Source organism: Myiozetetes cayanensis, unplaced genomic scaffold (genome assembly GCF_022539395.1).
Source record: "Myiozetetes cayanensis isolate MyiCay16 unplaced genomic scaffold, myiCay2020 scf1, whole genome shotgun sequence".
NCBI classification, from domain to species: Eukaryota; Metazoa; Chordata; class Aves; order Passeriformes; family Tyrannidae; genus Myiozetetes; species Myiozetetes cayanensis.
Genome location: NW_026086604.1, coordinates 47,982,700 through 47,995,336, shown reverse-complemented (window position 1 = coordinate 47,995,336; position 12,637 = coordinate 47,982,700). Strand labels below are relative to the sequence as shown.

Here is a 12,637-nt window from a genome sequence, read left to right as displayed (position 1 = left end):
TACAAAGCCTATGTAACAGTGCTTGACACTGAATAAACACTTAAAATATACATGCAAGCTTGACTGAGAAGCCAGAAACTGCAGTTTAAAAAGTGGTGAAGAAGAGAGTGAAAATTTTGGCTTAGAGTACTGCTGTGTTCCCTGGAAAGCAAAAGAGCATCGAGGCATTACACAAGAGGTAGGCTTTATTTGGACATATCTGCAGTTGTTTTCCATCACAGTTTTCTTCACATTCCTGGATATTACTCTCTCTATCCATTTTTATATATATATATGCACATGAATATATGTATACACATGCATACCTAAAGCATACTTTCAAATGTGCTGTTCTTTTTTGCTGAAGAATTTTACTAATGTTCCTTTTTTTCACAATCAAGATATAGCAAAATATATGCCAAAACCTGCTTATGTAGTACATGTTACAAGATGTTTTTGAAATCTCCCATATACAATGAATTGGCAGAGCTTCTGTTCTGCATCTCGTCTCAAGTCTGCAGGGTACATTGCAAAAAAGGGTTGGCTCAAGCACAAGTCTGCCTTGTGATGACAGGACACTGCCCCCAGGTATTCCTGGTAACTTGATGATTTGAACTCCCTGCCATTATGTGGGAGCAACCTGCAGCCAACGTGTACTTGCTGAGTAATTCTCATTGGAGTGCATATTTCTCCCGTCTCCAAGCTGAGATCACAAGTGCTTTTGTAGTTTTAGTGAAATAGATCTGTATCCACTACTGGATTGTAACACAAGGTCTTAGTTAAATCAGCAGATAACACTCACTTCCAAATGCATGTATCCTCAGGAAACAGTTCAGTCCAGCTGGAGATCCCTTTACTTTGTATTCTCCATGCATTTTAAAGCTGCACTGGGTAGTGATGGGCATTTTATTTTAAGTTGCTTTCCTATGCTTTCCACTTAATGTTTGCTCCATTTCCTCGACTTTTTGTAATTTTTCTTGATGGGCTGGTTGCCTTCACCAAGCCAAATAGTCTCCATGACCTTGCACAAAGTTGCTGCAACTAACATGGTGTACACTGAAAGGAAACATAGTGGAATACGACAGACAGTCCTCACTGCTTAGATTGCTCAGCATAGAAATGTTTTCAGAAGTCTTAACAGCAAATTAAAACGATGAGGTAGCTTTTTATTTACTTTTTGCTGTGAAAATTGGCATTCCTGTTTGCTGCAAGCTTTCCAGGAGATATGACTGATTTATATGCCACCTTATTGCTCTAGGATATGTTTGGCAGAACCGAGTCTCTCTGGCTGTCAGCATGCTGGCTTGTCTTCAGATGTTCTGCCGCTAATGACCTGCCTGTGGGAATTCACCTGTCTCACAAGTGATGCTGCCTTGGGGACTTGGCTGGCTTTGATATTGGGAGAGTCCCTGTGGAACTGCCATGCCTCATGCCCAGCTCTGGGAATGTCAGACACCTGTCTGCCTGTTCAGCTTCACCTGGTATGGTTTCGTTTTCTTCCTGTTTCAGTGTCAAACAAGCACCTGGCACGACAGATACTGTATGGCCCAAGAATCTTGCAATTCTCATACACTGCATTACAAAACTACCTACAAAGCCGATCTAAAAGGTGGCACTGTGATCTGTGAAACAGGCAGCATTCCTGCCTTACAGCTCCCACCTACAGGATTTATTTTTTTCAGGCTTTCTCCGTTAACAGATGCTTCCTATATAAGCTCATGGATGCTCCTGGATGTGGTAGTCAAATTACGAACCCCCAGTGAGAAATGTTCCTTTCAGTGAAGGTGTTTCCATGTTCTGCTGCTGATCCTCACCAAAGATGTAAAAGCTCTGTCAGCAGGTTCAGGGTATTCTGGAGCAGGGCTCTTGCTTCTTTCTTTGAAGCTGGGCTGTTCTGTGTGGACCCAACCCCCAGCAGGCCCATAAATGCCTCTGTGCTTGAGTGTCTTCCAGCTCTTGCTTTATCAATATTTTATCCAGGCACTCTCTGGAGAACTGGAACTCAGGTTCCACTCTCCCTTTGCCTATCAAGGGGCTACAGCACTGTAGTCTTCCCAGTTGGGTGAATATTTCACCTTGTAAGCTTCAGGAAAATAACCTCATTAGGAGGAATTGAGCCATCTACTCTGATTACAACAATTACCAACGAAGTGGAAATTAAGGGTCAAGTCCCCCTCAACAAAGGCAGGAATTTAAGACAGAGGTTCCTTGTAAAAGGTCATAGCTTTAGCCACCCACACTGCTAGGGATGAATGGGAAGCTATCCCTGGAAGGTCTAAAAGTATCCTCAAAATACGCTGAGACTGGGCCCTGCTGCAACACAGTTTAGGGACTGCTTTACAGCAGTGCACAAATACCAGTTACTCAGCGTTATGAGGGCCCCAACCATTCCAGCACGGGTATCAGCAGATTCTGGGCCTAAGGAGAAACTTTCTAGTAGAAGACTGGGCTTGTGTGAATCGGATTTAGCAATCTCCCAGAGCAGTTAGGTAATAATTAAACGATATAACATTTGCAACTCTTAGCACTAAACTTGCACTGCCGATTCTTAAAAATTTCTCTCTTGGAGTGGGCGGAAAAAAAAGGTTGTGTTTGCCAGCTAGGTCTCCCTAAGCACTCAGCTCATTTTGTTTATTTCCATGAGTCATTTTTAGAACAGGCAACAATAATCTAACAATACTTGAGTCATACGTAGTCTGGAGCCAACTTCTTAGAGAACACAGAAAAATATTCTAAATGAAAAAAAATGCCTCTCTGGCTTTCGTACATAACAAGAAATTACATTAAAAAAAAAAAAAAAAAGTGGATGATGTGCTTGACTTTTGGAAACACAAAATACAATGCTTCACATCTGCCCTTCAATTCTGAGACCTAGAAAGACACGAGACAGAAAGGACAAAACAACACTAAGCCCCCCTTGAACAATCGTGTGGCTGCTGACAACATGCTAATGCCTCGCCCCCCCAGCACAGGTCCAGAAAACGTGAAGGGAAATGAGACAGAGGCGGCTCCTTTTATCAGGCTGTGAAGTGCAAGTTCACTGTACATCTTCGGCTCTTGACTAACAGCTTCTCTTACAGAAACAGCCTTCCTACTACAAATACAGCCAGCTTCTGCTTATCTCTAACACCATCATTTCTGAAAATCAGGTGCCAAGAGATCTTCCCAAACCAGGTGCATTAAAACTCCGCTCACAATTTCCTTCCTGTGCTCAGAACACCCCCAGTGCAATCGTAGCTGCACAGGGACTGACTCAAGAGTTCCTCTGTGGAGAGAAAGTTTTTTCTGCCTGCTTTTCTCAAAGGCAGTTCAGTTTCCAGGATGTGACAGTTTGTTGTGGGAAGGCCCCATCTCATTGCCTGGAAACACAATTATTAGGAAGTATCTATTCCAAAGCTAAGCAACAAAGGCACAAGTCTTCATCTGATCTCCTCAGACGGGAAGGGCTTCAGCTATAAACATACTGTGCTGCTTACAGCACAGAGAGTTCTTCCCTCACCTAAAGGAATTGTTTGTTCTGAGGCTATAAACAGCTGTTCTGCTTTTTTAAAAAGGAAAATATACTATACAAACCACTATGGACAAATACAGCTCTATGTGGCATGAACAGACTATTCAAAAGGTCAGTTGATACAAGAATATATAGGTGACAAATTAACAATCCTGCACTCAGTAAGGCAAGGCTGGATCTTTTTTTCAGCCACAAAAGACATCAAAATGCTATCCCCTAAGAGCCAAAACATCATTTTTGTTACCTCCATTGAGAAGTGGCTAGAATGAGAAATAAAATACTACTGCCCCAAATGTGTTTGTCTTTTTATGCTATGAAAGTTGTTTCATCCATATAAACAGATGCTGAGTGTTAAAACAAACCTCACTCCAAAGCACCAGTGCGAAGGAGGCTGCAGATGGTTGGTTTCTGCATTTGACAGTACTGACTAATAAGACTGTTTGTTTTCCTTTATTTTATTTGTATTTCCTTTAGCCATTTTTCCTCTGATTTGTCTTCAACAATGCACCAAAGACAAAATCTTCACTCTTAATGCAAGTACTGCAGGAGTGCCAGAAACAAACTTTGTAAATTTTTTTAAACTTTTCAAAATTACCATTTTCCTAGCTAAGCAAAGATAATTCTGATTTTTCTGACCTGTTTAATTAATTTCCAGCAGCAAGCTTTAATCCCAAGAGCATCATGCTTAACTGATCCTTTTTTTTTACTCTATAAACAGACAGTAGCTGTTCTGAACCTTTCAGTAGAACCAACTGCACCTTATGCTCACATCTGCCCAGTGGAAAGCTGAGGCAAGTTTCTCCCTGCACTGCTGCTTTCACTTGACTGGAATGAGTCACTCAGCTTGCCGCCTAGCACTGTGTTTGGCCCTTAGAGGAGAGAAGAAAACCGATTCTGATGAGTATCGTTTTGTTTTGCACCACCATGGTCAGCAATTGCATTGCACTAATTGATTATGCAAACACACGTGATTAAATAACACAAGGAATAAAAAGTCACCAACCACATCCACTACAATTTCTCTTTCTTGCCCCTGCTTTACTGAAAACATGAAAATAACTGACCACAACTGTAAACTTGAGCGAAGATGTAAACTCCGATATTCTAGGGACAATTTGAAAAACTAGGGAGAAGACTGCAAAGACGATTTAATAGGGAACAGCAAGAGCACAGTGGAGAAGTATCTATTGAGAACATACTTTTTAAAGAGTTGTTCTGCTTGTACAGGTAAACAAGGGCTTGGGAAGGAGTTCATTCAGCTACAGAAACATGTCTATTGTAGCTCCCTCTCGAAACAAAGGACAAGGAAAAGTTCTCAGTATAGACTATAAACCCATCACTGAAATCAAACATATAAACTGAATATATTAAAGCTTTGGACTTTATTACACTTAATTTCTTCTGAGTATCTTGCCCTTCTTTCCTGTTCAAGATAAACCTAAACATGAGAAATAGAAGGATAAAGGAGAACTCCACTAAATGTGGAGTACATTTCGTCAGAGTCTGTGTAGGCCAGTTTGCCTCCTGTTACGACGACGTTTACTTCATCTCCTGCTTTGAGGTGAAGAACAAGGTGGAACGTCCCAGGACCACCACAGGTCCGTTTCCCCGAGTAGGGTTTGTGATACTCCAGCAGTTCCCTTCTGTACCCAGCCGTGTGGAGCTGAGCCACACTTGCATTGGAGACGGACAGCACAGCTTCGACATACTCATCTCTCTCTGGGGCCAGCACGGCGGTGATCAGGTAGCGCCCTTCATATGGTGATGTGAAAATGCCTGCACAAGAGAGACAGCTTTTCAGAGTTATTCAAAATGGGGACACCTGACCTCTCTAAGCACAATGACAAACATAAAGCTACACGGGTTATCCATCACTACGTACAGGTAACTGCACGAGGTCCACCTTGATCAACTGACCACAGTCATGAAGACAAAGGAGTGCTGCTTTTGTGTTAGAGCCCACCACTCCTCCAGGACAGGAACAGGTCTGGTCCACATTCAGAAACGTCCTGTCCTAAGCAGCTCCCATGACTCGGAGCTGGATGAAGGTGTGAGAGACACCCACATGCTGTGCAGGTCCCCAGTAGGTTGAGGCACACCTAACACCCTCAAGTGACACGACACACCCTGCTTGAGAAGAAGGCAGCCTGCAGGTATGGCCAGTGGGGAGGCAGTATGAGTCACCCCCCTCCCACTTCTCCTCTAGGTGACCCAGCTGGCTAAGCTGCAGTGAAGTCAGGATTAGTTAGTAAGGGTTAGGAAGGAATCTCACCTCTGCTACCTGGACTCAGCTGGCCTGTGGTGGGGTGAGGAGCACAATCAGTTGTGCCGCCAGAGAAGGCACAGTTGGGCCTCAGTAGTACTGGGCAGTTGTGAAAAATCAGACATGGCAAAGTGTATGCCTGTTCGCATCCACAGGAGGCTTTTACCCCAGTGTGTCTGGTTCAAATGGACTTATCTCAGGTCTATGCTGGCACACTGAACAACAAAATAACAGCAAACCCTGGTAACCCACACTACTGCCTGTCTATCATCTCTGTGGATCCATATCCTTTGGCTATTACCTGTATTGGGGTTATAATAGTCCCCGTCATTCACAAGCACTTTGTTAAAGTGAACCACTCCGGCATCACTGGAGAAAGGCTTCTGTGTGAGCCCAGCAGAAAATGACACCAGAGAGGGCGCAGCAGCAGCAGCAGCAGGTCCTAAAAGGGGTAACAACATGAGTGAGAATCACATCAGGATGGCAACACAGCCTTTTCCCTGTGATGGTTTATATAATCCCACGTCTCTGTTCCTGCACATAACTCCACTTGGACTAATCCTGTCAGTTGAGGGATGCCAGAATTAGCAGAATATGTATTGCTGGCCCAGGTGTCTCACCATAAAATTTACTGAGTACCATAAAGTTCCTGTGTTGGCCACAGGTTTGTTTTTTTTTTGTTTGGTTGGTTTTTTTTGGTTTGGTTTGGTTTTTGGGGGGTTTTGTTTTGGTTTTTGTTTGTTTGTTTGTTTTTGTTGTGTTTGTTTGTTTTTGTTGTGTTTGTTTGTGTTTGTTTGTTTGTTTGTGTTTGTTGTGTGTGTTTGTTTGTTTGGGTTTTTTGTTTGGTTTTGGGGTTTTTTTGTTGTTTTTTTTCCTTCTAGGAAAACATTATATGGCTTCTAAATGCTGGCAGTAGAAATCCTGCCACCTTTCAATTCTGCAGTGCTTCTGCCAAAGTCCTTCTTCAGGACTGAAGTTGCCCTTCAACATCTCTGTCTGTCACTATCACAATGGCAACAGGAGTGCTAAAGGTCTTTAGCTTGTACCAGCTTTCCTAGTCATGCTGAGAAGCTGCACACAGCTTATGTCTCTTACTTTCTCTGCCAAAGGCTGGTGAAAAGGGCTATAAGAATATATAATGTTTCAATATTAATGCAAAGAGAATCATCACCAGGCTATTCTCTCACTCTGGCACTTCCCTTTTGGGTGAATTTTCACTTCACAATTTTTTCTCCTTTTCTCAGCAGATTAAACAGACACTTAGGCATTTTATAGTGACTATCTGCTTACCAGCTAAACACTGCTGTTAGACTGGGCTGGGTGAAATACAATTTGGACAATTAAGATAAATTTTTACTTTTAACAGATTGATTTAATGGCAAGTGTTTGGTACTGAACCACTTATTAGTCCCATTTTAGTTACCTTCCCTTTAAACATTTCCCCTAAGGCAGTACACACTGCTAGAAGTAGTCAACTCTTGTTGCTTTGTTCAGGCAAGTAGGTAAACAACAAATGACCTTTAAGTTGTCCACAGTTGCTGCTTCACCCTGCTCCTTCCGCTTCCTTAAAATAAATGTTTGCCCTCTCCCTCTTAATCAGAGATGCCCACCAGCAACAAAGGTTCAAGTCATTAAATCATAGAATATGCTGAACTGAAAGAGACTCCTGGTCTTGCACAGGACAGCCCCAAGAATCACACCATGTTCCTGAGAGTGTTGTCCAAACACTTACTTAAACTCTGACAGGCTTCATGCTGTGACCACTCTCCTGAGGAGCCTGTTCCAGTGCTCAACCACCCTCTGGGTGAAAAGGCTTTTCCTAATATCCAATCTAATCCAAATTATATCACTTAAAAATTAAAGTTTAAAATTACAAAACTTCACCTAAAATGTAGATATACAAATGGTCTGCTATCCTATCCACTTTTTTCTGAATAACTCAGCATGGGGAAATGCGAGGGGAAAGCAAGGGGAAGACATGCCCGCAAATTCAGAATTGGCAAATAACTACCTTGTTTTCCCTTGGGGGCTGGTAACCAGCTGCTTCCTCTATCTTTAGAAATCTCATTCAGCATTTTGTCTCATGCTTAGAAAGCAGACAGAAGCCCTTTTTCATTACCCCTGCCTGCCAGTGTGCCTGCAGGTGCCCCTGTAAGCTAAGATGAAGTTATCTGAAAGGACCAAAATTAATTTCTGGAAGTCTACTTACTTAAGCAGCTTCTGTAAAACTCCACCACCTTAACACCACACTACTTACAGAAAGCATCTCTATGTAGATGCTTACCCTGAGACTCAAATCAACTGAGAACACACCTCAACTTACTTCTTACTGGCCCGCTTGAATGTTTTCTCTCCCCTGCAGTCATACTGCACAAACTATATGCTGCCTGCCCAGGAGCACTGCCCTCTTCCTTTGAAGCAACTACAGTCCTGTTTGGATTGGTGTCATCCCAATAAAGGAGCAACACTCCTGCCCCAGCTTGCCATGACTTCCTTCAAGATTTTCCCTACTAATTGCTAGAACAGTTGTTAGGCATAACTATTTTCTGCTATGCTGCTAACACTGTTTCAGATCTGCAGCCTGGTTTAGCACACTATATGTACCTATTCAAAGTGGAAATATTAAACGTGTCTAAATATCCTGTAGATCTGTTCAGGGATCAATATAAGGAGGTGCAGGAAAGACACTGTGTCTGTGCTCTCTTACCCTCCTCACTGCTTCCAGCTGGAGTTGTGCCTGTCCATAGCTTTCACAATTCCTACCAACAGCTCAGCAGTGCTTTTGCAAACCTTTACAGAGGGGTACACCACCCTCTCTTACATGTCCCCCCCCCACCTTGAAAACACTTTCCCTCGTGCAAAGATCAAAGTTCAGATTCTCTAGGCAAGGTCCAGGCTTGGAAACTACTTTCATTTAAGTAGTCAGTGTTGTGGAAGTATTAACAGCAGAAACAAAAATTTTAACACATTTAAAAGCAGTGAACCACAGGCACAGCTCTGAGGAGGAAACTGCTAGGCAGACAAAAAGTCTCACAAAAGATTCAACCACAGTTTTACAGCTTCTGGGAGTAGATAAAACTCTTTTTCCTTCAGATGCATTCAAGAAGGTTTCATGTGAGATAGATATATCTATCTATATATATACACGTAAGAAGGAGTAGGTCTGTCTGTTCTTGGCAATCTAAGCTACATGATGCATTCTGGGGAGTCAAAGAACCACAGAAGATGCATGGGTGGCCCTTGTTAGGTTACATCTACTTCCACCCATCTGTTAGTTGTATTTCTGGTTCTCCACCTCTTTTGACTTCCCAGCACAGCTCACGCCTCCCACAGAGCCCAAGGACCAGAAGGAGAGGAAAGAAGAAAAAAATATTAAGCAAAACAAAATAGTGCACAGCATAAGCATTTGCCATCAAGGTGAAAGGAGGACAAAAAAAAAAACAGTGTGATGGTGCTGCTGACAACTGCTCAGCAACTGGAATGAAGGTTGTTCAAGGACCTACACATAAGAAAGATCATAAGTATTTAATTTGCCAGCAGGCACTTATGATTCCTTTGAATATGGCACAAGTAAGGAGGATTTGTCAGATTTGCTTTTTTAACACTTCAGTTTGACCCTAATGTCTCATTTTCAGGAACTTTTTTTTCTGCTTATGGGATGGCCATGCAGCACAGCATCACACTGATTTCCATGAGCCAGTGCTCAATGAAGCTGTTCTGCTAAGTCACAGTGTTTCTGATGTGGATGACACCTCGGTGTGTTATGAAGACACATCCTTTTCTCCTGCGTCTCTCATTGTGGTCAAAGTGTAGGACCCAGCGCTTGGTCTTGTTGAACCTCATGCTGTTGGTCTTGGCTCATCTATCCAGCCACAGGGCCAGGTTAGGGTCAGTGGGTGTACATGCTCCAACTCCACAGAAGTCTAACAGCTCTTTGCACCATTCTTACCTCTCTGTTTTATGACTGTACCTGCCATTAAGGTTTGCAAGGCGCTTGGGGGGAAGCTAAAGGACAGATCAGCAGGTGTATCTTATATTTAGATAGGTCTTCAGGGGCACGGATCAGGAAAAGGAACTCTTTGGTGAAGTCCACCTCTCTCTGGATCCCAGGGTGATAACTGTTCCACCAACATGTTCCACCAAGCAGCAGATGGGTGCACTGCCTGCCTCACCCTGCCTTTTCAACACTTCTAACACCCAACTACCGTTTCACACAGTTTTAGCATAAACTTATTAAAGTACTGCTGCCTATAAACTGCAATAAATTGTACAAAGTGGAAGAAAACCCCCAGGAAATCCATTTATCACAGAAATCTAGACATCTATACTGGCTTTGCTGGCATCAAGATAAATGAATGTTTCTTTACTTCTTATCCTCTTCCAGAAACCTCATCTATTGCTGCTTGTTCTTACCACCAATCCCCAAATGCAAAAAGATTGCTTTAAGGCTTGATGGATTTGTAATTAGAATGTATAAATATCAGCATTACAGTGTGAACGCTTTACGACTCTTTTTTTGTCAGTCCCCAGACCAGTCTTTACGACGTGTTTTTGTGATTTTGTTATGGACATCAAACTAAGTCCCGGGGTAGGATTTTGGATTCCATAAAGCCCATACGTTTTATTTCCGTCTATTTCCCATATTTCCTCAAACAAATTTAGATGAAATCATTCTTTTTGAAGAGGGTGTGGAAACATTTACTTTGATTGAGGATACCATTCCCCAGGGTTTGATAATATCTTGAGTATGAGATCGCAGGGCTGGCAACACCTAATCAGCGTATTTATCAAGGCAAACTAGCATGTCCTACACAAATTTTATACCTGTTTCTCATACAAATCCATAAATGAATTGCAATATTAACACTTATAAAAAATAAAAAACACCCTACCAAATCAAGAAAACTGCATTTTGAATCCTTTAATCTGTGGCTGTCAGTGGGCATCACTTTTGCTTTCACTGAAGTCAGGAGCACAAGCCTTGGTGATTCCAACAAAGGCAGAAACTCTCACAAGAGGAGAACCAACTCATGCACTAGGCTAAGACACTAATAGTTCTTCAAGATCTTAGTCTTGGCCTTATTCATACGTTATTAAAGAAATACTAAAATCAGCAAAAATATATTTTTATTTTCTCATTTAAAAGGCAAATACAAAAGGTCTGTACTAAAATTTGTTAGAAAATACAAACCCTTTGTATTTAAAAAACACACTGAAGTAAATAACAAGAACCCAAGATGAATTATTTTTCCAAACCTAATCTCCTTCTCCCCCCCATATTTTTAAAGTATGCAGATTCTGCTTTGATGCACACGTATAGCGAAAATTGGTCAGATTTTCTTCAATGTTAAACTTACATACTAAGAATCAACACTTTTTTTCTTTCAACCATGACTTTCTAGGGACTGAAACAAACAATAAATACCTGTGTGAAGAGGGAACAACTGCCTTACCTTGTGAGTCTGTGGTAGGAGGAGATGACTTTGGATATCCTACAAAGGAGAAGTAGTATATGTGACTCAGTGCATAGCAGAGTTCATTATGACCAAATATCACTGCAGTCTTCTGAAAAGATCCTTGGTTACTGAACAGCAACCTACCAAAATAGCTACCAAACAGCATCCCTTATGAAATGCTCAATTATCGTGACACTGGGGTGGTCATGGCAAAGAAAACCAAGTTATTACTTCAGTGTACTAAATCCACTGCAAGCATTATGGAAAGAAAAAAATCATTTAAGCTTCCCTAGTGGCAAAGATTGCTGTAGTTACCAGGGATTTTACATCAGCTCTGCTGACCTCATGCTTTGTGCAGGGTTGGAAAAGCAACAAAACTGGCACTGAATGCGTTTCCCCTACTTCTGTAGCCAGCTGGAGGCCGCAAAGGCCCGTTCACAAATCATCTCTGCTGTAAACCCATTCTCGAAAGCAAGGAAGGTCAAAAAGTGGCTGGTAAAGCACAACAGATCTCAGTGTCACTTCTCCAGCCAGACCTGGCATGTCCATTGCACTTAGCTGGGAGTGATTCACTACCAGTTTGGTTCTCTCACCTGGTGCTCCAGCATACCCTTCAGCAACGGGCACGGTACTTTGACCAGCCTGGCCATCCGCACTTCTAAGCCGCCCTCTTCCTGACATCAAAACTGTGCCAGGAGGCCCTGCCTCTCCAGTCTCCAAGATGATCCCAGTTGTTCCAGGCAGAAGTGGCACAACTCCTGACCCTGGCAGCACTGGGCGTTGAGGAGGTCTCAGCTGTGGTGGCTGGAGGGGGGTCCTGTGTCGTGGGGGTTGTATCCTTGGCCTGGATGGCAGCAGGGATATGCCAGGATGGGGCGGCGTGGGTGGCCTTGGTGGCAACAGCTGCCGTGGTACTTCTGATCGCCCTTTGAAATGATGAAAGAGGAGGAAGGATACAAAATTATTTGCTTAAAACAGTAAATAAAATGGCATCATTCTGTAAAATAAACACTTTAAAATAAAACAGGACTCAATTGGAGGCCACCTGTTCCCTCAGACCCAAGACTGCACTGGCAAAACTCTGTTCCACTCTTTCAGTACTACAGACTCCCCTCTCTAACAGCCTGTGCGACACAAGGAAAGGACAGTCTGGGAACAGGACAAGCAGCAGTCGAATAACCCGTGAACATTCATTCAAACACTAGACAAGTTCTGACTTTCTGCACCAAGCAGGGTGTGTATCACACCTATTCCCAGCAGTACCTTCATCTCCACTGCGTGCTCTCTCTCTCTACTTTTGCTTCAGTTCTGCTCAACCCCTCACACCCATTGAGTAGTCTGCCACTGTACTCAAACAACTCCTAGCACAAGGCTCACTCTTTAGCATGATGATAAAATTGTCCACAGCAAAAAAGTTCAGCAATGAGC

General features: G+C 42.7%; 1 protein-coding gene across 1 annotated transcript in view; it reads right to left on the bottom strand.

The window, feature by feature from the left end:
* Positions 1-247: 247 nt before the first annotated feature.
* EMILIN2 (elastin microfibril interfacer 2) overlaps positions 248-12,637 on the bottom strand; it is a 35,806-nt gene continuing 23,416 nt past the window's right edge. Inside the window, exons 5-8 of the mRNA XM_050321573.1 lie at positions 11,803-12,135; positions 11,207-11,245; positions 6,055-6,195; positions 248-5,266 (exon numbers count right to left, since the gene is read on the bottom strand). Coding sequence (XP_050177530.1) covers positions 4,929-5,266; positions 6,055-6,195; positions 11,207-11,245; positions 11,803-12,135 — 851 coding nt within the window. The 3' untranslated portion in view covers positions 248-4,928. The remainder of the gene's footprint in view (positions 5,267-6,054; positions 6,196-11,206; positions 11,246-11,802; positions 12,136-12,637) is intronic.